This window comes from Podarcis raffonei, chromosome 5 (genome assembly GCF_027172205.1).
Source record: "Podarcis raffonei isolate rPodRaf1 chromosome 5, rPodRaf1.pri, whole genome shotgun sequence".
NCBI classification, from domain to species: Eukaryota; Metazoa; Chordata; class Lepidosauria; order Squamata; family Lacertidae; genus Podarcis; species Podarcis raffonei.
Genome location: NC_070606.1, coordinates 47,147,306 through 47,172,180, shown reverse-complemented (window position 1 = coordinate 47,172,180; position 24,875 = coordinate 47,147,306). Strand labels below are relative to the sequence as shown.

Below are 24,875 nucleotides of genomic sequence, written 5' to 3'. Positions count from 1 at the left end.
CAGCAGAGGACACGTAAGCTTGCTTCACCCTGTTATGCCCACGCCCCCCGTTCTGGTCCCTTCCAGGTCACTGCAATGTACGCAGGTGCAGTCGTGTGACAATTGGAAGTCTGTAAATTGGTCATTGCCTGAAAACAGAATTGATTTAATTCTTGCCTGCAGTAGGACATAAGACACAACAGTTAAACCTGCAAACTACTTTATTTGGAGAACTTTTCTTTAGTTCAATGAAAGAGGGGCAAACACCCAAAAACAGTTACTTTTTTGAAATGTTTATGAAGAAATAAGTCCTAAGGAAATATAGAAAAGATCTCTGAACGGAAAAAAATATTGGGTTGTTGTTTTTTGCAAGTTACAGATATACAAACACTAACATTAGTGTACAATACTTGGGGAAATTACAGTAACAAGTACAAATACTGAGGTCTCAAGTATTTACAAGCTTATACACATAGTTTTGAAAAGCTTGCAAAATAAATAGTTGCCCTTGGAAAACACTTACATTGAAGCCTCCCATGTCCCAAAGACTGCTTACCTCTTCCCATCTGAGCATTCTTCAGAATCATGTTCTTTTGAAACATTATTGGAATTCTGAACCAAATCAAACAGCGCAGCAACTTTATGATCTAGATGTTCCTGAAGTTTCTGCATACGCAGATCAATGTGGTCCATCAATCTCTTCTCCATCAGTTCCATGTTTCTGGCGATGACCTTTTCCATGTGCAGAAAAACAGGCTGCTGTTCCAAGCTGCAGTAAACGGACACACAAGAAATAATTTACACCAGCCCAAAATATAACTGATTGTGAATATTAACTACATGAAATTAAAATGCCTCAACAGAAGACAAGGCACTGAGTCAGTGTGTTTCTGGACTATGTTACTGAACACCTAATATGATTTAATTCTGATCTTTACAGTTAACAACGCAAACTTAGAAATTATAACTATTCATCTTTTCACTCTAAGTATAGGGTTGCCATATTTTGAAGAGGAAAAAAGAGGAGACATTTGCCACCTTCTACTTTTAACCACAAATCACTATGCCAACTCTCATTTTAAATACCCCTTTTAAATTGCTAGTGGCAATGTTCTTAACTTTCAACAAACACCCTTTAGAAGCCAATGTGTGTCACCCTAGTTGGAAGTACGCTGTCTCTACTGTCTCTGGGAGCCCTCTTGCTCTTTTTGCTGAGTTTCTACCTGAAAGGCCTACTCTGACAGCACAACAACTACAGCAGCTCCACACCTTAGGAAGTAAACAGCCTGAATAAATGTGGACCGTACTATACAGACTCCACTCAGGATGTGCTTAAAATCAAAACTGTGTCCCTTCAATTAGTTGACTAGCACAGCAGGGCAAGAGGTTTTTTCCCTCCACCTACTGGGCTAGTTTACTCAATGCACACAGCTTTAGTTAGCATCCAAATTATGACATTCACCGTCAACCCCAGAAGTCTTTAGTGTCACAGTCCTTAATTTCAGTGCCTCAGTCATCTTCTGCCTTGTTCTGTGTTAGGGGTAGAGGCATCCTACCTGTGCACCTCAGATAAAGAGAGCTGTACAATAAAAACCACCCTCTCTTCACATCCACACACCCCTGGTTCCCTTTCTAAGCCCCTGGAGCAAAGATAAAAGATTCCTACAGAGCATTGGTTCACTGCAATGGAAACTGGTGGGGGGAAATGCCCAGCCAAATTGTCTTTTCTTCTCTTCTCTGCTCACCTTCAACCCCAAACACCCTCAACCCCAAAAGCAAAGCCTCCAAGAAATGGTCTACTCAGAGGCAAGTCCCACTGAATGAATTGGCGCTTACTCCCAGGAAACTGCGGAGTTAGACTTGCAGACCTCCAACGCAGCAACGCCTCTAAAAGACAGAAGATCCCCCCAGCTGAAGGGGGAAACCGGAACTCCCAGGTTAAGGAGAGTCCCCTCCAGCTCAGCTGCTCCTGTCCCGTCAATGGGACTCCTGAACTATTACTCCCCACACTATTCAGTACTACCCGCTTTTATTTACTGGGGAGCTGGATCCCAACTGCCCCCTCCTTCCCTCCCTCCCTCCCTCCCTCCCTCCCTCCCTTCCTCTGGCCACTAGTGAAATTGCCAAAGTAAAAGTGGTTTGCGAAGTTCCGCAGTCAGGACTCACCCAAAAGTCTGAATCCCATCCTCCTCAGATGCGGATCTGTTCTCACAGTGCTTATTCCTTTCATCTACTCGTAACCGATTTACTTGACCGCATGCCGTTTGAAGGAGTGGAAGCAGCAGCATGGAGTTGTGTGCGTTTGGGTTTTCACTTCCTTGCTCTTGCAAAAAGGATGAGATTAAACCTTTGAAGTCATTCTGAGAAAGTACAGCGCTGGGCTGTGGAGCCTGAAGTCCTGGAGTCTCACATACATTTTCTGCATTAGGAATCTGTTTGTTCATATCGGCATGCCTCTTTAATTCTTCTATAGCCATTCCAGCTGCTGCGTGAGCTCTTGGAAGAGATGGCCCATTGGGCAAGTGGTCTAATCTTCCAATATCAACTACCTTTTTCAATCCATCAATGGTATGATTGTTTTCAAACCCAAATCCGTTTTTCCCAAAGACATTTTGTAACTTGCCTCCAAATGGAAGACCATTCTAATAGAAATAAAATGTTAACAACTTAAATGTGAAGCCCAAACAAGCCAATACATGCAGCCCTATCCATCAAGGACATCGTTTTGGGCTTGTTCATTTTGAACAGGCAACGTGAGGTTGGGGACTACTTCTCTTGCCGTTTTATCACCCTCTCAGCCTGGAAGAGCATTTGTTCTTTTCTGATCACATATCTACCACCTTCTGTTCCCGAATTGCATCCCGCTCTCCCTGTTGGTTCCTGTTCACCTTGGGTACTAATTAATATTGCTTACAGAAATGTATAGTGAATATGATTTTGTATACAACACAACAGTTGGAATGGGGAGACAACCAACTACATTAGGAGCCTCTACTGTAGTACAATAAATGAAGAACAAAATTGCCTGGAAATGTGGGCAATCAGAGCAAAGGAAGAGGGCAGCAGACAAATGAACTATATAAGGTGCAATTCAACATAGCGTGAAAAGGCATCCACTCGTGCAAAAGGGTTTTTTTCTTCCTTGTTCCCCTGTGCACCACCAAACTCTGCTCCAGAAGGCTGGGGGACATTTCAGAGTGGATTTTGGGGGTGTATGGGGGACCGGAGGTGAAAGAGAAACCAGAAGACCCATTGCACAACTGCATTTCTATCATACAATCAAGCTACCACAACTGGGTATTCATAGTATTTTCACTCTTCTTGTCTTCACTGCCTACTTGCTAAAGGATCTTAGAGGTGCTTTAAAGGACTGCCTATCTCTTATTAACATCACAGTGATAAAATCCATTAGGGTGCAATCCAACCTCCAACCACACGCAGTGAAGAGGCTTTGCAGAGCAGCCACCACATCCATGCCCTTGCTGCTCATGGCAGAGATGGCAGAAGGTGGGACAGGACAAGTCTGATGCTTTTGTATGACAGCAGCGGGATCTTGCCCCAACACAATCCTACCCCATCCTCATCTTAGGAATGCATCCTTTAGGAGCTTTCCACTGCTTTCTGCCAGTGGCTCTCCCACCCACATGTTCTGGGGGGAAGAGAGGTTGGTGCCAACTGAATGCCCCTTGCATCACTTCATTGGCGGCAGCTGGTGGGAAGTGGATGGAGCTAGGAGAGCTGGGTACAAACGGACACCTTGCTTAACCCCACATCTCCTCTCCCCAGTCCACTGTAAGGAGTTTGCTCTGTTTGTCTGGCAGGTTACATAAGGGCTGCCTATGTTGTTGTCTATTCTAGCTTAGTTCTACAGCTGAAATCTAGAAGGCAAATCTTGCCCTCGCTCCAAGCAGTGGGAATATCAGCCCTTATCGGATGAAATCCCACTAAGTGCATTCATACGATTTGTCTCAGTACACAAATGCCATACATCCCTCACAGGGAACCCATGTCCGTTCTCCACCTCATTCACCATTGACAATGGTCATTTCATATATAGCTTCGAATAAAGGATAATAACTTACCTTCTGTTGAAATACAACCATATCCAGGAGTTGCTGAGCCCCAGGTGATAATTTGGATCCCATAGATTCCACTATTGTTTGCACTTTGCCCAAGTCTATTCCTGATCCTAGCGCAGCAATGTCTGGCACAGGGTTCACACAGACTGGCTTGACTTGCACTATGATTTTACTGATGAGGACCCTTTGTTTTTCAGGGATGGACAGCAGCTGGATGGTGGAGGGGGGAAGGATACAGACAGGAGTGAACTGATGAAATAGTTAAATAGTCACTTATCTCTACAAAATATTATGGATTATAAGCAGTAAACTTGGTCTAGGAAAAAAAAACTTTTTAAAAGGTGATTATTATGGAGTTGCTGTCTAGGGAGCACCATGATGCAGGGCTGTTTTTTTTTCTTTTGGCAGGCCAGGGGTAGGTCACCTCTTCCCCCAGTGGTTCCCCTCTTCATCTCACAGATACATTGATGGCTGGGATATTGCTGCAGAACTGGACTGGCCTAGGTGGGTCTTTCCCCCTCTCAATTCTCTCCCAGAAATTTCCACAGTAAAGTAAGAATCTCAGTGTGCTTCCTGCTACAGGCTCCTTGTTTAAGGTCCAGCATCAGCTCAAATTGATTACTGGTCCCTTTGTCAATGCAAGGCATCCAGGAGATTCCTGATCACATCAGTTGCCAACACTAGGTCTGACTGTAGATACAAGACTCTCATTGCTCTTTGAAAGGAATCATATTTCCTCTTTTATTTCAGCACTCAAAACAGAACACAGAGCATGGCACTGTACTGGTGCTGCCTTTTTGAATAAATAAGATTGATAAACACAATTTAAGAAATAATTTCTGTAACTTCCTACCTTAATCTTACAAGAGGCTGCGGAGCACTCCAATTTAAGTGACTTTCGGTATAATGAAACCTGGTCATTTTTGCTAGAAAGAAAAAAAAAAAGCTGTGGAAATTCTGTATAACAACATGAAGTTTTATGCAACAGCTTTTCACAAGAAGCACAACACAGATTAGCCTACTGCTGTTTTTCAAGGTACTGCTTACACTGATGCCCAGGAAAAGAAAAGAAAATAATGACTGAAAATCTCAACAACTTTGATATATTTTGAGTGGTTTGATGGGTCCAAATATGATTTAAACATAGTATAAAAATGTATGTATCAAGACTATGATCCGGAGAACCACATATACAAGTGTGGCTTCCATGGATGCATGAATTGAGTCCTTTCAGTGGCATCCCCTCGCCCCATATGCAATCATGCTGGTCCAGAGGGTGTCTTGACACTTAGGGTAAGGCAGAGGTGTAGCGGGGGGGGGTCCATGGGGGCCGTGGCCCCAGATGCAATTTGTGAGGGGGCACAGACAGGCGCCCCCAAAGCAGGCTCCTTCATTGGAGCCTGGCTCTGAGCGAGAAGGAGCTGCGCCTTGGTCGCAGCGCTCATGCCTGGGCACAGCTCCGCCCCTGGGTCAGACCTGACCTGGGGGAGGAGAGCAGGAGAGTGGGCAGTAATGATGCCGCCTACCCTCCTCAGCCACAGCAGCTCTGCCGTCGGGTCAGGCCCGACCTGGTGGTGAACAGCAGGAGGGGCATTGGTGGCAGCTTCCCTGCCCCCTCGGACTGTGACGCCCAGGAGGGTGCCCTCCAGCCCCCTTGGGGGCGCACGCCACACCCCCCCGGGCAGTGTGGGCACATGCTCCACTGCTGGGGTAAGGAGGCCACTATGCGCCATAGGGGCACAAGCATAATAAAGGCTCTTGTCCCAATGTCATTCCCATATAAACTTCTTGAAACGCATGTAGTTGGAGGATCAGCTTCGTCCAGTACACCTACAGTTTTACCTATCAATAGCCTTTTCTTTCTTCTGCGGCATGAGGCTGGTTGCCCTATCCACAGAGGGTCTCATTGCTAACCTCTCACCCTCTATCCTCCTCCCTTCAGTGAGTCAGATGCAGACACTTTTTCTTCTGGGGAGAACCTTCTTTTAACAGTAGCTCCCAACCAGCATCCCAAATGTTGCTTTGCATTTCAATGCACTAGCAGAAAGCAGTCTGCATGGCAATATCAATGCATAAGTTGGTAAAAAAAAAAGGAGAAACAACAAAATTTGGCTATGCAGTGTGACAACATGCTTTATTTAAAATCCAAATCTTCCATCTCAAACTGGGTCTTTTTCTTTTAAATGGCAACTCTCTCATTTGCTTTAAAACTTGGGTGGAGAACCTGTGGCCCTCCAGAGGTTACTAGACTACAACTCCCATCATCAATGACCATTGGTCATGTTGGCTAGGGCTGGTGGGAGTTGAGAGTCCAACAACAGTTTCCCCATCCATTCTTTAAAAGAAACTTCCTATATACCCACAGTTCCTTGAAATGCCATGCCTGAGTTTTCAAAAAGATGCAACTTAAAAAATTATTCTCTTGTAAGAAATGAGTACGCAAGCCTTATAATGCATTGGAGCTGCCTCCAGGTGATCAGGTAGAAAAGCTTTTTGTGATGTGGATTGCATATAGTTATTTCCTTTCAGTGTGCCACATAAAACTAACATGTCAGCAACCTGGAAAAAAAGGAGAAAACAACTGACCTGCTATGTTGGCCAGTAAAGACTTTCGCTCCTCTGCCAGTTCCACAGTACTCGTCACCAACGTAGACTTCCATGTTCCGGGCCTCACTGACAATGCCAAGACCAGTAATTTCTTCTGAACCGTGGGGGTCACAGTGCAAGTACAGTAAGCATGGAGCGACGTTGTCATTGTGTAATCGTCCTTCAAGAACCACAACATTCTCACTAGAAGGTGGGAAAGTCCATCTAGAATTATACATTTAGCCAAAGCACTGACAGTTCCAGTTACTAAACAGTAAAGTTTTGTTAATGACAAACTGCTCATGACAGTGTGTGCGTGTGTGTTTTAAAATACTCCTCTTACAGGTGTTAGTTGGTGAATAGTGTTGCATTTTAAATTGAGATCAGAACCTGTGGGTGCCAACTGCACTGTGCAAATGAACTCCACTGGGACTTACAACAAGACTTGCTTCTGAATGAATGTGCACAGGATTGCACGGTAAGATATAATCACCAATATAGCTTAAACTCTGCATCTGTATAATAAATGAGAGAATAGTGATATACCTCAGAGGACTGGATCTACCCCTGTTGTTGCCACATTGTTCAAATACGGTTTTTTTCTATGTCTGAATGATAGGATACTAGAGTATCTGACCATTGTTGGCTTGGTGAAACTACTGTTTTAGATCAGTTAATGAGCTTCTTTGGAAAACGAGGACTTGAATTCAGATCTAAGCTGTAGCAGATCTAAGCTGTAGCTGCTGCAATTCATTAGTGCTACCACTCATAGGCACGGTTTAAAAAAAGAATGATTCTGGTAGCTCCGGCTAACCATTGCAGAGAGATGAAGAGAGCAGTACCTTTAAGAAAAATCTATTTCTGAGGAAACTGTTAAAAGACCCAGGAGCTGTGCTAGTCAGTTGCAGCAAAAACAACTAAAGGTCTTGTGAGCACTTTTTAAAAAAGGTTTTATGTCACACTTATCTATGAGCAAGCCCCACTGAGTGAAATAATACTTACTTTGGTGCATGTACACAATCACACTGCCATTGTAAAATAAGCTTTCATACTTGGATCCATGATAGCTTGTACTACAACTTTGGCCGTCTGCTCAAAAGTAAGGCCCACTGTGTCCAATAGGTTTACTCAGCTTTGGAGCCTATAAACGTTATACAAGACACTGCCTTATACCTATTCAGAGCACTGGTCCCATCAAACCCAGTACTGTCCACTGAACCCCCAGTGGATTAGTTCGGTGCTGGGAGAACCTCTTCCCTCTGTAGCCCCTGGCGGTGTTCTCGGTGGAGAGGAGGCTACTACCCTGATTTGGAAACCTAGCTGCTAAACCAAATTAACAGGAGCTACCATGTGTAAATTGGGACCCCTGTTTTAGGTAGTGGAGGGTCACTGCAAGGTTGCCAGAATGGAAAAATGGAGCTGAGACTTCGGAACCTAACTTATAAAAGGGACTTGTTCTAGAGCTGTGGTTCCCAATGTGGTGTAAACGCCCTGCAGGAGGGCAATTCGATTTTTAGGGGGTAGGGACAATTCAAGAATGAGTTAGACCAAGTTAATGGCATTTTAGGCTTCCTCCACGTGAATAGGAGTTTACTTTTTGAATAATAAGAATTATATGTCGCAGAGGGGGAGGGGACGACACCAGGATTTTAGAGATACTTAGGTGGGGCACGGCCAAAAAAAGATTGGTAACCACTGTTCTAGAGCAAGTAAGAAAGCTACCCCAGAGGGGGAAGGGTGGATTGAAAAGGTGGAATGAGGACAAGAGCGTATTCTTGCCAGGCTGCTGCTACACCCACTGGTCTTCCAATTGATCCAAATTGGGTCGCAGCAGACGCCGAGTGCAACCATGCAAACTATACGGCCAAAGATTTAAGAAGCGGGTCCCCCGAGTGCAATGTGTTTGGGTTCAATTTGGGAAAAGTTGACAGCAGGAGCTCTCCAAGGTTTCCAAGGCAGGGATCGACGCCGGGAACTGATGAGCCTGGGATCCTTTTCGTGCAAAAACACACCTACACCCTGCCCGCTGAGTCACGACGCGGAAGCCTCTGTGGTTGTTTGATGCTTGTTCAGCATCTGGTAGTCATTCTGGGGGGTTGGGGGGGTTCTGGAAGAGGGGCAGCCCCCCGCCAAGCCCCTCGAAGCCACGTCTCGGCTGCCCCTCGCCTCCTTCCCACGGCTCCCGGGGCTCCTTCCAGAGAACAGGAAGGCCCGCAACCTGGGGCGTGTGTCTCCTCCCCCCCGCACCCCGGTCTCGGGCGTCTTCCTCACCCGTTCAGCGGGGGTCCCAGGGGCTCGCAGGCGTCGGCTTCCCCCTCCAGGACGAGGCGCAGGACTCCCGCCAGGTCCGCCCGGCACTCCCAGGAGCAGGCGGCCGACAGGCGGCCGGCGGGCGCGAAGGGGCCTCCAGCGGCAGGAGCTTTTGCGAGGCCAGCTACCGCCGCCAGGCTGCTGCCGCTCGCCATGGCAAGCAGGAAGCCCCCCGGGCTCTGAGCGCCGAGAGGATGCTACGCGGCGGGACCATACGCGGGCAGCGGGGAAGAAGGGCGGTGGGAGGGGGCGGTTCTCGAGGGGGGAACTCAGCTTCCCAAGATCGCGGGGCTCGCCGGACGGTTCTTCCCCGCAGGAACTTCCGCCCTTCCGCAGCTTCAACCGTAGACGTTTTAGCATATGATAGGATGAAAGCTGGCCATAGAGAAAAGGCGATGTTTGGCTGTCCGCAGCCTAGATTACCGAGTTTCTTTCGACGCCGCGGCTCCCTCTGGTTTGAGTGGTGAACCGGGGAGAGCCGCTCACGAGAGACCATGGAGGAAGCCGTTGCAGGGATTTGGCCGTATCCTGCCCCGCTCACTACACGCGCACCCCCCGCCCCAGTAGAAGCAGAGACAGAAGTTCATTCTCGTTGAAACCCAGGTCTTCTTGAGTGTGGGGCGGGGGAAATGCCATTCGTGTATTTTGTTCAGCTTTTTTAAAATTTAAGATTCGGCTTTTCAGCGCTCAGCAAACTCTGTTCGCGCTAGGAAGAGGGAAATAAACTGTCCAGGATTACCCACTCCGTATTCCCCATGGGGTCTCAGAAAAGGTGCCTTGCGACAACCCTACGACGCAGATCTGACAGTGTCATTAGCCTCCCCCGTTGCAAATTGGGGGGTGGGCGGGCAAGGCTGCAATGTGATGCGGTGCATTCCCAAAATGCAACGTGCTTTTGTGTGTGTGTGCATATATAGAGAAAAATGCATTTGGGTAGTCCTGTAGTGTAGTCTACTGTATCAAACAATATATTCATGCTATTGTAAACTGGAGGGGCGAATTACAGCTACACAGAAGCACCTCCATGTTGTAGATGGGCTTTTGTATTATGATACAAGCTATATATTAGGACACTTGCTATAAGCTTATTAACAAACACAACCAAAATTTCCAGCTGAATGCCCCACTTTTGTCTTGAATGTATTCAATGACATCCCCCTCTCACTTGGATCTCAACTGTAGCCCCAAAAGCAAAGGCATAACTTCACCAGGGTCCCATATCTTGAACCAAGAAAGATCGTCCTCATAGCATCGCCCCTCCTGGCTATATCTAGGTGGCAGAGGAAACAAGTTGGATCAAGCCTCACTCTGGCAGATGTTCTCATTGCTGTTGTCATCATCACTAAATAGTGCGTGATAGCTTTCATGTCCCAAAAGTAGACCCAAGGCAGCGGCTGTTGATCTTTAGACCCCACAAAAGCTTGTATAACTAGATAGTGGCTTACAAAGGCACTCTAATAAAATCTTTTTTAAAAAAAATTCACCTGCTTGATCTTTAGTTGTAGAATATATTGTCACTGGTGCAGGTTTGCAATACTGTACAATACAAACACTAGCATGAATGGAAACAGCAGGACATTTATACAGGAATGGGATATAATGATGTTCACTAATACTGTGGCCGTGTACACACACCTTTAAAGCACATTCTGCCCCCAAAGCAGTTTACTCCTTGCAGAGTTACAGTTCCCAGCAACACTAACGAACTTCAGTCTTCAGAATTTTCTGAGGGGGAACATGTGCTTTGAACATGCTTTAAACAGTATAGTGTGTACACAGCATGAGGATGCAGTCTTATATACACTTATTCCTGGGAATAAGTTCCATAGTTCTCAGTGGGACAACTCTGACTAGACATGCATAGGGTTACACTGGGGCAGAGCAATTAATCGAAACCCATTTATGCCTAACTGGTGGGCTGGGATTAAGTGGAGGTGCTCCTCTGCTTGGCTCTCCCGATTGAATCACCTTCTTGCTGCATGTGCAGGCAGGAGGCCCACTGGTGTATCCCTGCCAGCAGAAAGCCCTGAAGTGGGGTGTTCAGAGGGTAGAGAAAGGGTAAGGCAGAGCCAGCCCAGGTTTTGCTAGATCCTGAGTTGGTCTCAGAGGTGTTGATTGCCCTTCCCACCCCATAATACCATTGTGGATGTGGATCTGGTGGTGGCTACACTACTCCACAGCACCCTGCAGGTATGGAGGTTCAGAGTTCAGCTTGCAGCCTAAAATACTTTATATCATCACCACATCATTATGTTGAAAAGAGACTATTATACACAGCAACGGAGATCCTGTATGGAAACACACATCTAATTTCAGCAAAGGCAAATCTAGCTAAATTGTCTCTCCTCCCTCCCCACTAAAGAAAAAGAAACGCCAGTGCTCATGATATGTAGACATGTTGTGTTCCCTCTTAACACCGTGGTTGCTATCCTATCATTGCTGTTCTGTTTTAAGCTGGGTGTGGAATAGCAACACTGCTTCCAAACTTCTAGCATTCTACGAAGTGAACAGTCTGCCACTCCCCGACCCCAGATGTGAAACCTGTCTGCCCTTATTTTACAAAACGGTCATAAGATCAAAAACAAATCTTTCCTGCCTGCTTGTGGTTAGCAAAAGGAGAAGCGGAACTGTTCAGTTGCATGTCTTCACTGGCCTCTAGAGAATTTTGCTGATGCCAGTTTCCAATGTGGAAACAGGTTTTTATATATTACTATTGTGAACTGGAGCAAAAGTATAGTTCATAGGTCTTTAACCAATGGGTTGAGGCAATCCCAGGTGGGTTTTGCAAAGTTGTTGCTGCCATGTTGGACTCCAGGTAAGGCTGATGAGCATTTTGCCAGCTTTCATGAGTGCTGCAAAGTCAAGAGCCTTTTTTCAGTTAGGTATTTCTGGCAAACTCTATGGCCTACCTTCCTATAACTGTGCCTATAGTGAGGGAGCTCTCACTGCTCACTTTTTAGTCTGATTTGATGGCTTTCTATACTTCTCCAAGAAAAGAAAAATGCTGGGGATTAGAATTCAGAAGTGTCCACTGTGGTGGGTAGCTTGGCTGCCCAGCAGGTTGCCGTCGTGGCAGCGCTGGGGGCCCAGGAAGAGATGGCAAAAGTCTGGCTGCAGGAGATGAGAGAAGTAGGGGTGCCATATGATCCTTGCTGCACTCCCTGCAGCCTGAAATAGGGTTGTGTCAAGGGAGAGGTTCATTGCTTAGGAACTGTTTATGGATTTCTCTGTACAGTTGCCACAGTCCTAATGCCTCAAGTGAGTCCTTTTTCGGTAAGAAAGTGCATTTACAGTTGTGTGTCTCCGCACACTTCTTAGGCAACGATAAAAGAAAAAGAAAACCCAAGGTGCACACACAGCTGTCTGATGGATTCCCTGTCAGTACTGTACTTAATCAGCAATAGAGAATCAACAAATTAGATGGTGGGGACATACTCAAAAGGGAACGCCTACTGATATGAATGAGAAAGACTTAAGTTGTTCGTATACAAAGTCAAATACGTGTGGATGTGGACTACTTTGGTCTAATTCAAACGGGAGGAAGGTGAATTAACAGCTAAATAATGTTCGAATGTGGACAAGCCTTTTTTTCCCTGTAGAGGTTTGCGTTACTTCAGAAGAAATCTGTCAGCCACCACTGCATCTGAGAGCATTTCTCTCTTACCCCTTTTTACTTTTTCCCTTGCAAATCTCTTTTTCTTTATTTCCCTGACATCTTTTGATCTCTTCTTCCTTGCATAGTGGACTTACCAGGAGAGATTGCTCATGTCAGAGGTCTGAAGTTGCAGAGGGCTTTTGAATTAAGAAAAAGTACGTAAAATGTAGCCCAGGGCCAAGGATTGACCACCACTGTTTCGGGGGGGGGGGGGAGCTTAGTGATTGTCCCTCGATCTGACGCCCCTCCCCCCACTATTCTTCAAGGCAGGGACTAGGCTGCTCTGTGGGACCTGCTTCTCTGGTGACACATCACTGCACCAGGTTGGGAATTATACACAAACACAAAACATACAAATGCATTGATAAAAAAACCTCAGTTCATCACTGCCAAGTATTTCTACATTGTAGGTACATCACTGTCCATCTTCAGAGTTGCTTTTGAAAGGAATTTTAATATATTTTTAAGGCTGGGTGGGGACCCACTTGCAAATGAAATCATTCTGGTGCAGTTCCTGGTCAGCTGAGTACACGGCTGCAACTTTAGCGACAGCATTGCTGTCATACTTTATTTACTCATCTCATAATAAAACTAAATCTGCTGGAAGTGGATTTTAGGTCTTTTGTTTCAACATCTCCACCCCACCCACTACAATTCTGAAATAATACACTGTCTAGGATGTCTTAATGGCTCTTTTCCGCTCGTTATCCTATATTTGCTGCAGTCACAAGTGACATGTTCCAGGCTAAAAGGCGGATGTTTTTCACTTTAGTTGTGAAAAAAAGCCCTAGGGCTTTGTAAAATAGTTTTAGAGGAATCTAGTTTTGTCATCTTTACAGTGAAGTGGACAGGGTGCATTTCTCCAGTTACACTGCCTGTAAATGGTAAGTTGACAAACCAGTTTTCTGCAGTGTTGGCTCAGAGAGTCACTTCCCCTTTCCTTGGAAGTGTTATCTGAATTCTTGTGTTACTATGTCAGTCGCCTGCAGTCCTGAGATTCAGTTCTGTTGCTTTATGGCCATTAGGTGAAATTGCTGGGGCATTCCAGGCTGGAGCACCTTAGCCAGCGAAGCTGGAGGAAGAAACCATGTCAGAATGTTGCCTGTATTATTTAATCATGCTAGGACTAACCGGCATTGGAAAACCAGTGCTAACAATGGGTAAGTTCTGCTTTGTTTTCTGTCTGTTTTAAAAGCAATTAGAAGTTCACATTGGCAGCTTGATGCCCAAATCAGTACTTGGAGGGGTGGTTTAGGCTGTGATCTTTAGCACTTGTATAGGGACAAATGTTTATTATGTGCTTCAAAAACAAAAACAAAAAGTCCATTTCAGATCAGGGTTTTAAGAATGCTTCCTTTCTCTCAGAAGAAGTTGTGAATCAGGCAGCTAGAATCTCTTGATGCAGTTCCTGAAATGGAACCAGTCATAGCCTAAAAGGAGCATATTAGGCAAAAGATTCAGTGGTTTAAGCTCCTTATTTATATAACTATGTGGCAAAAGTTTACTTTTCACGCCCACTTCAATCTTTACCAAACAGTGTGGATGCTCAGTCCTAGGATGGAACAGAGTATTGGTCCTGATCAATTTTTGGTAATATGTATTGATTTGTAAGTTTAAATCCAAATGCAGGTTTTATATATACCAACCTAGAAATCTTTATGCCAAAACAAGGAAAGTGAAGTAAACTATAACCCAAATAAACCAGAGCTAGTTAGGAAATTGCGGAAATTAAGCGCCGTCAAATCATCAATTATGTTGAAGAAGCAAGGAGTATACAAAGTCGCATCAAAGAGTTGACATCCCATTGTTCAGAAAATAAATTGGGGGGGTGGGGGGGTATTTGGAATAGGAATATATGGTGTGCTGCTGTAATATAAGATAGGTATGAAAGATCACATGATGAAGGACTTATCTTTAAATAATGTGGCGTTTTGGAAATGTTTCAAACTGACAAGAGGATCTGTTTTGAAAAATCATTATGCAGAAGAGGGTGTGTGTGCATAAATTAAAGTAGCCTATGTTCTTTAAAAACTGTTTTTGCTATATTAGCATTCAGCTGTTAATTAGTAGCATGTTTGTTTGTTTTTAAATGAACCTGGTGCATTTCAGTGTGCAAAAGGAAGCTGGTGCATAGTGGGGAGGGAGACTCTTTTCGTGAGCAGAATTACAGGTAACAAAGACAAGTTGTATGTCAGATATGGGGTTTTTAGGGAAGGACACTCTTTCGTATTTCAAAGACCATTTCTAGAAGATGTGAAGCTTGGTTTGTTTTTTAAAAAGTTGTTTACTCAGTGAGAACCTTTCTATAAACACTGATTAACAGGCTTTATACAGCACCATAGAGGGACAGAATTCTTCCAAGCAAGTTTGCCTGATATTTAAGTAAGAACAGACACCAGTGAGTCAGGCCTGCAATTCATACATTTGATTTATAGTTGCTTCAGTAGCTCAGTGGGTAGAGCCTGAGACTCTTAATCTCAGGGTTGTGGTTTGAGCCCCACGTTGGGCCAAAGGATTCCTGCATTGCAGGAGCGTTGAACTAGATGATCCTTGTGGTCCCTTCCAACTTGTGTTGATAATTCATCCAGTGACCAACATAATATGTAAACCAGTTAATTTTGTATCACTGAGGTAGTTTAAAGGTATGTACAGTGGTACCTCGGATTACAGGTTACAGACTCTGCTAACCCAGAAATAGTACTTCAGGTTAAGAACTTTGCTTCAGGATAAGAACAGAAATCGCACAGCGGCGGCGCGGCAGCAGCGGGAGGCCCCATTAGCTAAAGTGGTGCTTCATGTTAAGAACAGTTTCAGGTTAAGAATGGACCTCCAGAACGAATTAAGTTCTTAACCCGAGGTACCACTGTACTGTTTTGTATAAAGATAGATAGATAATTTACTACGGTCGGAGACCAGCTTATAAACACATTTGGGGGTACAATCACAGAAGGAAAACAAACAATTAAAACAATGTACAATAATAAATTTTAAAACAAAGTACAACAATAAACTACCGCAGGGAGCTGGCCCAGAGTATAAAGATATTTTTTACCAAGAATCAGCCCTATCATTAGGTATAAAGAGGTAGCTGCTTCAGGCGGCTGAAGTGGAAGGCTGAGCCATGCGTGCCTCACACAGGTCTGTGCAAAGCTTGTCTGAAGCCCAGGGCAGATGAAAGGCACAGGGTGTTCTTGGCATGACAGCATAAGACCGTCAGGCCCCTGGCGGAGTCTCCTGTCTGGCTTAGCCCTCCAAGGCTCAGAGTACCTGGCTGCCCACCACCACACCGGCCTGGCCAAACAGACTACCCAGCCCCTTCCAAGCAAATTTGGAGCCCTCAGGTGCTGTAGAAGACACAATCCCATCAACAGTTTTGAAGTAAGATACAGCTACCAGTCTGGGCAGCTTCTGCTCATGGAGGGGTGGGGACACATATATCCATATTTCTTAGACAGCAAAACGTCTTGGGCTCACCCTGTCTGTAATAATAGGCAAAGCAAGTAAGGAGTGCCTGAGACTGTTGATAAAATATAGGTATGGTTATCTATCATTTAATGTATTTATCACCCCATTTTTGCACAAAGGCATTTTAAGGAGGTCAGAAATAAAAAATTGTTGAGAGAACTCTCAGTTCCATGGAATCTAGTATTGGGCAGTCTCTGGATAACCTGTTCAACAGGTGTCTTCTTTGTTTTTAGACGGTCATAAAAAATTTTTGACCAATGGCATATTGCCAACTGTTTGCTCACTTGCTCATTTCATTCCATTTTTTTTTTATTGTAAACCTACTTTAGACTATAGGATTAGATCCAATTATGTCTGCTCGCTTGTGGAAAACAAACTCCACTCGTGCAGCAAGACTCCCAGTTTCTCTCCTCCAGTTTCCGTGCCCCCCTCAGTCTCTTCTGGAGGGTGCTCTCCAGATTTTGAGGGCACATAGGCTGAGGGCTGTAGAGAGGAGGGGAGGGTGGAGAAGCACCATTGTGCTAGTGGACTCCTGCTTCTGCTACTTTGGATCTTGCACAAAGCCTTTTGCAGGAACCAGGCAGAGGGCCTTCTCGGTAGTGGCGCCCTCCCTGTGGAACGCCCTCCCACCAGATGTCAAAGAGAACAACAACTATCAGACTTTTAGAAGACATCTGAAGGCAGCCCTATTTAGGGAAGCTTTTAATGTTTGATGTATTAGAGGATTTTAATATTTTTTGGAAGCCTCCCAGAGTGGCTGGGGAAGCCCAGCCAGATGGGCGGGGTACAAATAATAAATTATTATTATTATTATTATTATTATTATTATTATTATTGGAATTTGTTTTTAACATTTAAATTTTGTGTGGATCCTGCATAAACCATAAAGGCTAGAAATTATTTAAAATTAAAGAGAGATAAGAAGATTTATTGGACTTGGCAGGGCCAAGCTTGAAGAAAATCTGCTGACCTTGTAAGTATGCTAAGGTTTTGTGGGTCCCAACCTTGTTTTCCATAATCCTTTTATAGGATGAGTCCAGATCCTTTGGGGCATTATAAAATAAATCTTCTTGTGACATTATCAGGCTGGTCTCTCCACGCAAACTGAAAAACTCTAACCTTATTTTTAGGAGGGTATGCTCATCAGCTCTCTAGGCATTCCACATATGAGATTGTAATTCCTCAAAGATTGACTGACAGGGTGAAGCGCTGGACGCATTCTCATAAGGTTTGTTTTTCCTTCAATTTTTGTCTCCCTTTAGTGTTCTTCATATGGTGTCCTACTTGTCCAAAGCAAATAAAAAGCAAAAGCAGCCATGTTTGTCCATAAGAAAAAATCCATAGCTGTGCAATACCATTATTAGGACAACCAAAACTTCACAGATCTGTACCACTTTTTTGAGTTATCTGGAGCTCTTTATCAAACTAGAAGTTAGACAAAGCAGGGGATGGTGGGACAAGGAAGTATTCAAAAAGTACAAAAATTAGGCTAGATGTTGTCTTCTTCTAGACTCAGCCCCCAAATGGAGACAGCAGGTTGAATAAGGCCCTCCAGGAAAGGGCTGGAACTGGATTACCAGTCCTATCTTAATTTCTTCATTATCCCAGAGTCCTAGGTGTATCATCTGATATCTGTAGCACCTGGCAGGGACTAGGGTTGTGTACACATTACATGCTTAAAACCCAGCTATGTTATTCTTCTTCTTCAGATCAAAGCATCGAAACACAGTATTTCATTTTAAAAATACAGGATAGATGAATTGTGGCTGAAGTCATATGTACACATATGTACACTCTGCTTCCCAGACAACTGCACGGAATGCAGAGAAAACAGGAGTACGTACACAGCCTTATTCAGCCCCCGTTGCGGTCTCCATCTTGGAACTGAGTTTGCTTCCATATGTCTGGTTTCCTGAGCATTCCTCATGATTTGTTTCACAAAGTTTGGGAGAAGGTTATACGATGTCTGGTGTTTATTGAGCCTTCCTTCAGATTTGTTTGCCAGGAGGTTATTCGATAATGTTTATAAACAAGATAAGCATGTTTGACTTCAGGTCCCAATCTGTGTCCCACCACATTGGCAGAGCAAAGGATCAGGTGAAAGGAGAGCTGTGCCAGCATAATACAATTCCCTGGCATGAATGGATCCAGGGAGGGATCATAGTTCAGTGGTAGAACACATGTAAATACAAATACAAATGCTTTGCTTGCAGAAGATCCCTGGCATTTCTAGGGCTGGGAAAGACTCCTGATTGAAAGCCATTGACAGTCACTATCAACAATACTGAGGGAGATGAGTCAATGGTCTAACTTGGGATAAAGGCATTTTCCCATGTTTCTGTTTTGTTGGATACTAAGAAGCACTCCAACATGTATTATAAGGCAACCATGCCTTTTGCCAAATGCAGTGCTCTGGTCATGATCAGTGGCCCGAAGGAGTGTGATGTCATTCCTGAAGGCTGAGCTGTACTGTATCCTGGTAGGTTTACAAAGCAAGATACGTCTATAATTTTAGCTGACAGGCAGCACACAGTGTTGAATGTGCTTGTGCTGTTCTCTTCGAATAGGCTGTTACTGTAGCTGTGTCAGCAGTAGAAACCACATTGTGCACCAGCTGCAGCTGGTGTAACCCTCCCTTTAAAAATAAAAAAATGCAGAGGATCTATTATAATGTGTAAATATAAAGAACTAATTGGTAGGAATTAATGCTAGAGTGTGCAATGACCTGCTGGACTGAATTCTGCAGATTTGTTGCCTGTTTAGAAAACTGAGCAAAGCTGTAGCAACTTGTTTTTGATAAGAGGCACTGCTGGTTTTATGAAGATTTAAAGAACTGCATATTATGTTTTGCATGTGATTTATTTTTCAGGAGCATTTAGATAATCAGCTGTCTTACTTGATCCAAACTGGAAACGGAACACATATCCTGAAATTAAAGAAAAATAAGTATGTTTTACGTATACCATTCTCAGGCCTTTTCATGTTTTGTTTTATTTTATATACCGTATTTTTCGCCCTATAGGACGCACTTTTTGCCCTCCAAAAATGAAGGGGAAATGTGTGTGCATCCTATGGGGCGAATGCAGGCTTTCGCTGAAGCCTGGAGAGCAAGAGGGGTCGGTGCGCAACGACCCCTCTCGCTCTCCAGGCTTCGCGGACCTCTCCGCAAGCAGGACCGCTCCCGGAGAGTTGCCTGCAAGCAGGACTGCTCCCAGAGAGTTGCCTGCAAGCAGGACCGCTCCCGGAGAGTTGCCTGCAAGCCGAAGCCTGCGCGCGCTGAAATCAGCGCGCCCAGGCTTCGCGGACCTCTCAGCAAGCAGCGGGCTCCCACGGCTTGCAGAGAGCTGCCTGTTTGGGGGCTGGGGTCGGGGGAAGCTCGGGCCTCCCCCACCGCAGCCCCGCGCCTGGGGGGAAAATAATTTTTTTCCCTTTATTTCCCCCCCAAAAAACTAGGTGCGCCTTATGGGACGGTGCGTCCTATAGGGCGAAAAATACGGTAATGTTTGCAATGAAATCTCATTGGGACAAGTATTGTTGAATGCCAGACTACAAGGGAAGGGATTTTTTTTTTAACGGCTTGTATTAAAATGTGTGTTTGTGTACAAATTATCAGGAATGAGAGGCAAGGTGTAGCAGCTGAGATTTTTTTTTTAATATTTGTACATGGCTCTTTCATTTGTATACTTAATATACACTTTTCTTTTGGAAACTTTTAAAAATCCATCTGTGGTGAACTTAGCTGTTAGACCCTATATGGACCCATGCAGCAGGATCCATGTAGAACAGTGCTCTCTGTGCATGCAAGCAGACTTTTCAGCTTCCTCCTTCCAGAAACAGCCTTCAGTGCCCTTGATGTGCCTCTCCAGTGGCCTCATAGCATCCTGTGAGGAATAAGAGGCTGTACCAGAAAGGGAGAAATTCCGCTTTCTTCTGGGTGCATGCAGAAGTATGGTATGCATGGGTACAGGTGTCTCTAGATCCTGGCCTTATTTTTTAACACAAGCTACCTTGGGATGCAACAGAGAAACTTTTGGATGGGAGCAGTGAAGGGAATGTTGTGACTGAATTTCATTTGAATCCAACTGGATTGGCAACCTGAGCCTCAAGTGATAGCAAAAGAATCCAGGAATACCCCTAAACTACATGGTCATTAGGGACACGGGTGGCGCTGTGGGTTAAACCACAGAGCCTAGGACTTGCTGATCAGAAGGTCAGCGGTTCGAATCCCCGCGACGGAATGAGCTCCCGTTGCCTGGCCCCTGCTCCTGCCAACCTAGCAGTTCGAAAGTACATCAAAGTGCAAGTACATAAATAGGTACCGCTCCGGCGGGAAGGTAAACGGCATTTCCATGCGCTGCTCTGGTTTGCCAGAAGCAGCTTAGTCATGCTGTCCACATGACCCGGAAGCTGTACGCCGACTCCCTCGGCCACTAAAGCGAGATGAGCACCGCAACCCCAGAGTCGGTCACAACTGGACCTAATGGTCAGGGCTCCCCTTACCTTTACCTTTACATGGTCATTAGGCTATGTGTCATGAAGAGTGATGTGGGACAATTGTTTGGATCATTTTAGGATCTCTAAGAAAGAGATCAAAGCAAAACAATTTTAAAAAAATATTATTATAAGCATCATTATTTACCGTACTTTCCCTTTACTCTAAGGTCCCAGGGTGGGTTACAACAATTAAAACACAATGTTAAAAACAGTTCAGAACAATTCAGAACCACAGAAATGAAGTGAGTCGTAAAATTATTCATCTCGTGTCAAACGCCAGGGTAGATGAGGTTCTTGCCAAACCACATCCTGGTAAATGTGTTGTTACTCTGGAGCAGGTAACTGCAACATTTCAACAGGCTAGAATGGCAACACAACAAAGAGTTAGCGGATCAAATAGTTGCCCACAAAGCAATAAGCACGGCAATCTTATGAACCAGGTCTTCAGTATCAGAAAGGTGCCATTCCTGGAAAACCTTAAAATTATCACCAGTCAATACTAATAGAGGTCAAAGTGGACTGTGGCTGTGTAAACACGCCGGTTTAAAATTGATTCAATGCATTTATTTATTTTATTTATTTCACTACATTTATGCACTACTTGATTGTAATAAAACCTCAAAGCGGTTAAAAACCCACACTCACATGTTTTACTTCTTGTCCACATGATGTTGTCCTCATCCAAGGGGCAGCCTGTACTACCCCTCATTAAATTCAGATTTTCCTGATCTGCAGATAATGCAGTAAGGAAAAGAAATCCAACATAAAATCACATGCAATGTATTTTTATGCTTTCAGAAACCTTATAAGTGAGAATTTTATACTATATACCTACAGGAAAGATGGCAAATTGGAGACTACTCCCTTCGAAGCTAAGGTACAGTGATGGTGGAAGACTCCCCTCCCTAATGGAGAGGCCCCTTTTAGCAACAACTGATTCACTAGGCTGCTATAGATTAATAACTGGCTGCTTTCAATGAGGATGCAGGTGATGTAATCCCATCTGAAGCAGCTATAGTGCCCCAGGGAGTTGTCTCACACGCCTGATACCTTTATCTTTCTTGGCCACCTCAAGAAAGGTATTTTTATAGCTAAACAAAAAGATTAAGGTATGTGTGTGGGAGAGAGACAACTCTCTCAACTATGTCTTACTCAGAATTGGCCTGCTGACATAAATGGATGTAACTTAGTCATGTCTAGTAATTTCAACAGTCCATGCAGAGTAAAAACTTAGGGCTCATCAAGACTTGCCCTTGCTTCGCTGCCCCCCGCCCCCCGGAAAACCTGATCTTTACCGCTGAATCACAGCAACCATCAATCAGCTTTTCTCCAGATTGGCAATTGCTCTGATTTATTACTAAAGAGCAGGTTTTCTGGTGGAAAGCAGTGGAGCAAGGGCAAATCTGCTTAGACCTGTACCTAGAAAATGCAAAAGCAGAAACCTGCTTGGACCATGCTTTCTAGGCATTGGTCAAGAGCCAGTCTGGATGAGCCCTTTGTTGAAGAAGAAGAAGAAGAGGAGGAGCAGTGGTTTGGATTTGATATCCCCCTTTATCACTACCCTAAGGAGTCTCAAAGCGGCTAACATTCTCCTTTCTCTTCCTCCACCACAACAAACACTCTGTGAGGTGAATGAGGCTGAGAGACTTCAGAGAAGTGTGACTGGCCCAAGGTCACCCAGCAGCTGCATGTGGAGGAGCGGAGACGTGAACCTGGTTCACCAGATTACGAGTCTACCGCTCTTAACCACTACACCACACTGGTTCTCTTGAATTTGGTTTAAATTGCTCTAAACTGCTATAAGATGGTTGGTCAAAAATGCCTCATGTACCTGGAACAGCCTTCCTCAACCTGATACTCTCCAGATGTTATTGTTGTTTTGAGGCTGGCATGCTACAGGACCCCAGGTTGGGAAAACATGGCTTACAAACTGTAATATTACCTGCCAGAATAAGAGAGAATAGAGGAAGGTTGGATCAACTCACTTCCAAAGAGGAGTGGGAGGTTATAGACCTGCCCTTACACTGTGATCTCCTAAACACAGTCCTTGCTATGGTGTGGACCAATTTCTTCTTCTTCTTTATTTGGCAATCACTCGTAGTCAAGTAAGATTGTCTTCCATGAATATGGTCTTAACTGTGTGTCTGTGACTGTGGAGGCCAATTCTGGATCAACACGTCCTTCCACAGTGGGACATAGGTTTCTGGGCGGGAGTTGATCACAATGAGGATTTGCCAAACATGCTTTCCTCTTAGCATGTTTCTCCCTGAGCTCGTGCTTCTTCAGAGTAAATAGTAATAATAATAATTTATTTAAACTCCGCCCATCTGGCTGGGTTTCCCCAGCCACTCTGGGCAGCTTCCAACAAAAGATTAAAAATACATCAAAACATCATTCATAAAAACTTCCCTAAACAGGCCTGCCTTCAGATGACGTTTTTGGTAGAGGCTATTCTCCAATTGGAGCACTTGCTGGCCAGTGTTTCTAAATTATCTGTGCTTATACTGCATTTTTTAAAAAAATTGCATTGAGAGCATCTTTAAACCTATTTTGTTTTCCACTGGCATTTCAGTTGCATCAGAATCCAGAAAACTACATAGTGTGTGTGTATGTGCCAATTTGAGTAAACATAGCATAGTTGTGTACACCAAATTACAGGTTGCGTCTGTTGTTTGCATAAGAAAAACACTATTAATTGTTTGGTTTTAGGCCCACTGTTATTACCGTGGAGTTGTTGAAGGGATTGAGGACTCTCTGCTTGCTCTCAGTACCTGTGATGGCCTTAGGTACTACCTTTTCATTCTAACTTCATTTTGAGGCAAATACGTTTTAATCTGTTTGACATTTTATTTTAGAATCAATGGGAGTCTGAGCGCTTGCTTTTGCTACATATTTCAGACACAATCGAGATCTATTGCCTATTTCTTGCCCCTGCAAAGCACTTCTTGAGAAATCAGTTTCATTCCAGGGGGGGGGTGGAGCTTATTGCAATTGATTCTCCATTGGCTCACAGCTGTTTGAAAACAAATGGAAGTGGTCTTTGCAATGCAGGGGTGTAACCCCACCTGCCCAATGTTGTGTTGATTGATATAAGAAAAACATTGCTCCTTTCCCCTTATGGGGTACCCAAGAGCCCATATAGAGTCCTTTTGTGGGTTCTATCGGTATGAGGAAATAACAGAGACCAACCAGAGAATATTGAGAAGCAAAGCAGCTACTAAGCCTGATCTTTATTACCGTAACTGTTGCAACAGGGTGCTCTCCCACACGCAGGAGAGAGGAGGAGGACCCAGAACAAAGGTGTGCCCGCCCTTATATAGACATTTTAAATTGCCCACCTTGGAGTCCGAGACCACCCCCCAGAAACATCATACATACATCACAGAAGGGGTGTAGCCCAAGACCACCCCTCAGATACATCATACATACATCACAGAAAAGGTGGTCCACAACAGAAATCTGAGTGTGTTGTTTATCTCCTGTCTGGCAAGTTACCTGATTGCAGGTATCTGGGTTTTGGCCATTCTTTTGTTATAATAACTACTTAATTCCTGAATCTAGGTCACAGGCCACAGGCTCACACCCTGTTCATATCTTGAATGTGCCCTTAAGACAGGATTTGTGAGAACAGGATTTGTGAGGAAAGAGACAATGGGGAGGTGTCCCACTTTGACCTTGCAGAGAAATATTTGAGGTCAATTTGTTCAGGACCTTTTCTATGGGGTTTCAGACATGTGGTTTATATATACAGTTATGAACATTTAATATATATATATATATATATATATATATATATATATATATATATATAACCTTAAAATTCTTATAACAGGGTGAATACCAAGATCACAGTCAACCTTCTTATAGAATCATAGAATTGCGGAGTTGGAAGGAATCACAAGGGACATCTAGTCCAACTCCCTGCAATGCAAAATGTGGGGCTTGAACCCACAACATTGAGATTAAGAGTCTCATGCTCTACCGACTGAGCTATCCCAGCAGGGTGATTCATTCATTCACCTGGGACCTGTGCAGGGAAGAAAAGGCACGGATAACCTGATCATGGTTTTCAAATGTGCATCAAGGAAACATACCCCCATTCTTGTAGATGTCAGGATCTAGAATCAGTCTAGATTGAATGCAACCTGTTGAATATGAGCATCAATGATCCTGGTTTAAGGGGGGGGGAGTACACTTTTGTGCTACTAATGGGTTACGGTGTAGGCAGCCTAGACAGTTAACTTGACTAGCCTTTCGAGAAACTTAACACATTTTATATATTGTTGTAATAAATGCTATTGCTACGA

General features: G+C 44.3%; 2 protein-coding genes and 1 non-coding gene across 3 annotated transcripts in view; 1 reads left to right on the top strand and 2 right to left on the bottom strand.

The window, feature by feature from the left end:
• Window positions 1-182: 182 nt before the first annotated feature.
• On the bottom strand, window positions 183-9,433 carry C5H10orf88 (chromosome 5 C10orf88 homolog). The gene is made up of 6 exons (XM_053388971.1): window positions 8,916-9,433; window positions 6,645-6,848; window positions 4,912-4,984; window positions 4,062-4,268; window positions 2,146-2,621; window positions 183-748 (listed from the first exon to the last, which is right to left on the bottom strand). Exons 1-6 carry the CDS (start codon window positions 9,107-9,109, stop codon window positions 532-534), a joined length of 1,371 nt encoding a protein of 456 aa, XP_053244946.1. The 5' UTR covers window positions 9,110-9,433; the 3' UTR covers window positions 183-531.
• A 4,080-nt stretch (window positions 9,434-13,513) lies between these two features.
• LOC128414154 (disintegrin and metalloproteinase domain-containing protein 9-like) overlaps window positions 13,514-24,875 on the top strand; it is a 28,999-nt gene continuing 17,637 nt past the window's right edge. Inside the window, exons 1-5 of the mRNA XM_053388969.1 lie at window positions 13,514-13,769; window positions 17,205-17,302; window positions 18,944-19,020; window positions 21,367-21,445; window positions 23,278-23,354. Coding sequence (XP_053244944.1) covers window positions 13,697-13,769; window positions 17,205-17,302; window positions 18,944-19,020; window positions 21,367-21,445; window positions 23,278-23,354 — 404 coding nt within the window. The 5' untranslated portion in view covers window positions 13,514-13,696. The remainder of the gene's footprint in view (window positions 13,770-17,204; window positions 17,303-18,943; window positions 19,021-21,366; window positions 21,446-23,277; window positions 23,355-24,875) is intronic.
• Window positions 24,496-24,568, bottom strand: TRNAK-CUU (transfer RNA lysine (anticodon CUU)). Its single transcript has one exon. It is a non-coding gene; the product is annotated as a tRNA-Lys (tRNA).

Excerpts from the sequence above, each read along its gene's own strand:
- C5H10orf88 (XM_053388971.1), bottom strand. The coding sequence starts at position 9,109 with ATGGCGAGCGGCAGCAGCCTGGCGGCGGTAGCTGGCCTCGCAAAAGCT. Across the intron at positions 4,985-6,644 it reads TTTACTGGCCAACATAGCAG|CAAAAATGACCAGGTTTCAT; the intron begins GTCAGTTGTTTT and ends TTTTCTTTCTAG. Across the intron at positions 749-2,145 it reads GATGGGATTCAGACTTTTGG|CTTGGAACAGCAGCCTGTTT; the intron begins GTGAGTCCTGAC and ends CGTTTACTGCAG.